Consider the following 5,403-nt stretch of genomic DNA (forward strand, 5'->3'; position numbering starts at 1 on the left):
AATACTGATAACGTATTATCTACCAACTGGTATAAAAATAAAGATTTTCACCTTATTGAAACACATTATGATAATATTTTTTTTCGTAACGATAAAATATATTTAAATATTTTTTTGTATCTTCAAATCGGTATAATAATCGTCGTAGATCCATAGAACCCAGATCATATTCAACCTAATGTTATATTGTTTGTACCATATGTTGATGGATGAAACATTTTCATCGACCGTAAAGCAACTACATCCTCCATAATGTAGGTGTGTCGATAAACGCTTCCATCGTCTGTGCACTTTTTGTTACTATTGCAATTATCTGGGTCCGATAAAAAAAACCGTAAAAATACAAACAAACCCGGTCTGTAGGTATAGACACTGCGGAAATGGTCAGTGACTGGTCCTGGTGGGGAAGCCCTAGTGTATCAGAATGAGTATGAAGGGGTGGGGGGGAGGGAGTCATGGCCTTCCTCAACTGCTAAAGATTTACACTGTACTCGCAAACTCAAACAACCTTAGGTAGGTATATCTCCACTTTCAGTTTGCAGTATTTAAATGGCCCGAAGGCTGAACCACCGTTCATTGTGCGCCAGTAGCGTATAGTGTCACACAGCTCTCGCTCCGGACTAGGAAATCAAGATGCCCGCAAACACGCCCGATCTCTTGGACATTAGGATAGAAGACCTAACCACAGACAGCGGCTCGTGTGGCGCGACATCGTCAGAAGATGAATCCTGGATCCAGCCGAACAAGTCCAGGGAAGAACAGGTTCGGGTCCAAACGCCCGCCTGGTTTGCGAGCATCGCTCACAGACCGAGGCACGAGGACTTTATTCGGAAAGCGGTCGATATCATGATCGAACAGGCTGTATTCCACGGCACGTCTAGGGAAAATAAAGTTACAGAATGGAGGGGCCCGGAGGAACTTTCAAAACTACTTAAACTGGAACCGGAGACGAATCCAGAGAGCCAGGACAAACTGCTGGAAAGAATAGAAGACATAATCAAATACTCCGTTAAAACTGGACACCCTTACTTTGTGAATCAGTTGTTCTCAGCAGTGGATCCTTATGGATTAGTTGGGCAGTGGCTGGGAGACGCCCTGAACCCGAGTGTGTACACCTATGAGGTGGCCCCGGCCTTCGTCCTCATGGAAGAAGCTGTGTTGGCGGAGATGCGCTCTATTGTGGGATTCCCGGGAGGTTTGGGAGATGGCATCTTCTGTCCGGGAGGCTCCATGGCCAACGGGTACGCCATCAGTTGCGCGCGTCATCGCTTTAATCCTGATATCAAGGTATGCTTCTTTCATCTTATTCTTTTCTCTAAATTGATATCATTACATTTTCTAATAAATATTAAAGATACTTCACGTGCCTTACAACCCAAATCAATAATATTTGTTAACATATTATTATTTCAGAACCTTATAAATGTTTGTTATTTTCAACACTAAAACCAGTAAGGGTATTGTGTAAATTGCATCGAGTTATATTATTAATTTTCACAGTTGAATGCGTTCACAAAGTCATATTGTGACATTGTAATGATTCATATCGTCTACTAGAATACTCGTATAGCTTGAGGGCACAATTGATTCATTCAAGTACACAAAGCCTTTGCAGTTTTTTTTTCTAATTACCTCAGTAAGTACTTTGTTAATAATATAAACATCATTCCAAGGTAGGTAGGTACCTACGTTGATGTTAATTCGCAAATGCCCTTAATAATTACTTACTTAAAACTTACATCACACAATTCTGGCAATTTGAACTTTCATATTAATTGATTTAGTCTTGCAAATAAGAAATTGCAAAAGAACAACTTTGTCGTACTTCACAAATGTATCAATGAAAACAATACCAATATTGCATAGACGACCTCCGCACATATTTCTACTGCACAGTTACTATTTGAAAAACTATTTGATAAATTATATTCTCTAAAATAATTTATAATAATCATAATAGTATCTAGTTTTGACTGCCTCCGTGGTCGAGGGGTAAGGCTCTCGACTAGCAAACCGAAGGTCGCGAATTTTATTATTAATTGGTGTTATTTCATAATTTATTCATTTAAAATAATATATTGTTAACTTGCGGCACGTTCCAGAGTGGAAGATACTCTCAGAATCGCCTTAGTGTAAGACCACCATTCAGAATTAAAACGTTGCTTGAAATGGCTTTAGCCGTGTTTGATGACCAGATCGGAATAGCCAGGTACTTCCCCACCTTCTTTTTCCCCATCTCCTACCCCTCCCCACTACCCTTCAGCCTCACAACATACCACAACTGTGGTGGCCATAGTCTCACCGACTCCAGACAGTTGGGAGCAGTTGGGACTTGTGCGGTATTCGCATAAAAAAATATATTTAAAAAATAGTACCTATTCCCCTGAAAGCCTGAATTCTTCTAAGGTATGTTATCTAATTAAATGCCACGCGTATTTTACCATGGATATTTCACATTTCGTAGAATGCTGTTAATAATTTGCAAACAAATTTTACTGACAAAAACAATAAAGATTCAATATTCTAATCATTCTTTCTATAGAGCTTGGATCTTGTGTGTTGCGTTGCTGATACCTACTACACACCCAAAAGGATTAGATACCCAAGCCTAAGGATCCAGAATATACAATTGACAAAACCTCCTTAAATCCCAAAAAAATCAGACAAATTATGAAGCAAAGGTGCGACTGAGTTCCGCAGAAAATGAAACAAATAGTTTGTTTTGACTTTCCAGACAAAGGGCGTTAATGCCTCCCCCCGTCTTGTTCTGTTCACTTCAGAGGACGCGCATTACTCCATCAAGAAGATGGCCTGCTTCATGGGCATGGGATCTGACAACGTCTACCTCATAAAGACAGACAGGTTTGGCAGAATCGACCCCGCCCACTTGGAGTCCGAGGTGCAGCGGGCCATCTCTGAAGGAGCAGCCCCCTTCATGGTATCCGCTACTGCAGGGACCACGGTCCTGGGGGCCTTCGACCCCCTACCAGAGATTGCAGATATCTGTGAGAAATATTCATTGTGGCTTCATGTCGACGCAGCCTGGGGCGGAGGGGCGCTGATCTCCAAGAAATACAGACATCTTTTAAATGGAGTTGAAAGGTAATTTTTTTGGTTTTTATTATTTAAATCCAAAGTAGGTACTACGGGGAGCTTCGATCCTAGAAACTAGTAACCCCATTGTCTCAGGTTTCTAATCAGAGTTTGTAGTGTTATAATTTATTATATTATGATACTATGTTATTTGTTTCCATCGGATATCATTCAATAATAAATAATGAAGGTACCTAGCGGTTAATGAACTCTAGGTGCTGTCTAGGTGCGATAAATCAACTCTCATTGTTTAGACCTTGTTGTATTTAATTGATTGCTATAAATGCTACCGTCTGATCGGAACGTGTTTTTTAGATGATATCGGACCAGGTACTTCCTAATTGGATTTGCAACCGATACAGTGGAAATATAATATTATCTAGTTATATCGATCAAATCAGCGGAGAATGTTTGTGTTCTCGGGGGAACAGACGTATTTTACTTCTGCCATACTCAAGGCCAACCGAATGTTGGTCTCGTCAAGGAAACGCTTTTGAGAAGCATGACTGCTTGTTGGCACCTGCTAAAACACACTTTATCAATCGAAAGCTAACCAATTACCTACTTGTCAGAACTTTTTTCTTAAGCGCATTAAGTGCCTACCTAGATGCCTTGAATAAGGTCAAGCACATGTGTGTGAGTAAAAGCAAAGCAAATTGCGGTAGGTACTTTTACTTACCTACGTATCTATATAGGTAACTAAGAAATAAAATCCAGTGCAAATTCGTATACATACTTAACTATGTAAACGCAACACTCGTATCTCGATGATAATACTTGGTCGATGTCAATACTGGTATTTCCTGAAAGTAGAAGCAGCATCTGATTATACACAGTCCATGGACAAGACGATGATTGTGAAGTTTAAATTATTCTTATAAGTAAGCAGGTCCTTAAGCAGGTATACTTTTTTAACCTTCGTTTTCGACATAATCGTATTTCTTATTATCATGATTAGACAACTATCAACTAGTTACTACTTAGGTATCTATAATTTACCCTAAACACTTACCAATCTAAAATTTTTGAATAATATGACGAATACCGTGTACACTATGCCTACCTATCGTATATCCAGCGGTGTTATTCGATTTGTGCAACAATGAGTTTCGAATAAACGTATTTGAAATGTTTTAGGGCTGATTCGGTGACATGGAACCCTCACAAGCTGTTGACAGCTCCCCAGCAATGTTCCACTCTCCTCCTGCGTCACCAGAACCTCCTGTCCGAAGCCCACTCGGCCAGTGCCACGTACCTCTTCCAGAAAGACAAGTTCTACGACACCAAGTACGACACCGGTGACAAACATATCCAGTGCGGCAGAAGGGCTGACGTCCTCAAGTTTTGGTTCATGTGGAAGGCTAAGGGAACCAGCGGTCTGGAACGTCACATCGACAAAGTATTCGATAACTCTGAATTCTTTACTCAAAACATCAGAGATCGTGAGGGCTTCCAGTTGGTTCTTGAAAAGCCAGAGTGCACCAATATTTGCTTCTGGTACATTCCCCCGAGTCTGAGGGGGCATAGCGAGGAGGCAGATTACAATGATAAACTCCACCGCGTGGCTCCTAAAATCAAAGAAAGGATGATGAAAGAAGGTACCATGATGCTTACTTACCAGCCTCAGCATGATCTACCCAATTTTTTCAGAATAGTCTTCCAAAGTTCTGGCTTAGAACGAACAGATATGATTTATTTCATAAATGAAATTGAGCGATTAGGGTGCGATTTGTAAATTATTTGATAGATTCCGTAACGTTGTAAAGAAGGTAAACCTCCCAAAAAATAATACTTTGTAAATATGAACGCGTTTTAAAATAGTTGGTATTTTGATTATACAATATTATCTACTTTAAAATATGCAAAAATAATTAAAAATTGAGGAGGAATCTGACAAAGGTGGACGGAACAATTTGAAGGATGGTACCTATACCTACTCATTAAAAATCACTTTATTTAAGACATTTAAATTATTTAATTACTTACTTTAATTTATAGGTTATGTAAATATATGGAAATATATAATAATATAATCTCTATAATTTGCGTTATGATTTTTATTGTTTTTTTTTTTTGTTATTACATCTATATGTATAATGCCCTGACGTGATAACTCACAAAAGCGGCGCTATAAAAATTGTCCAATATTATTATTTTTTTTTTTTTTCTAACTTTCCGATTTTGTTGTCCGGGTTAAATCTTCCCCAAAGGAAAAACTTAACCCTTCCACTCACTTTTCCACAAATGATCATCTAGTCAATCAACATTATGTAAGTGCATTATATAAGCAAAATAAATACAAAACAATAC

General features: G+C 38.9%; 1 protein-coding gene across 1 annotated transcript; it reads left to right on the plus strand.

Moving 5' to 3' along the window:
* The first annotated feature begins 591 nt into the window (after window positions 1-591).
* Window positions 592-5,084, plus strand: b (glutamate decarboxylase-like protein black). The gene is made up of 3 exons (XM_089633783.1): window positions 592-1,287; window positions 2,735-3,102; window positions 4,231-5,084. Exons 1-3 carry the CDS (start codon window positions 634-636, stop codon window positions 4,826-4,828), a joined length of 1,620 nt encoding a protein of 539 aa, XP_089489909.1. The 5' UTR covers window positions 592-633; the 3' UTR covers window positions 4,829-5,084.
* Window positions 5,085-5,403: the final 319 nt, after the last annotated feature.

Source organism: Hesperophylax consimilis, chromosome 7 (genome assembly GCF_061612785.1).
Source record: "Hesperophylax consimilis isolate HC1 chromosome 7, BYU_Hcon_1.0, whole genome shotgun sequence".
Lineage (NCBI taxonomy): Eukaryota > Metazoa > Arthropoda > Insecta > Trichoptera > Limnephilidae > Hesperophylax > Hesperophylax consimilis.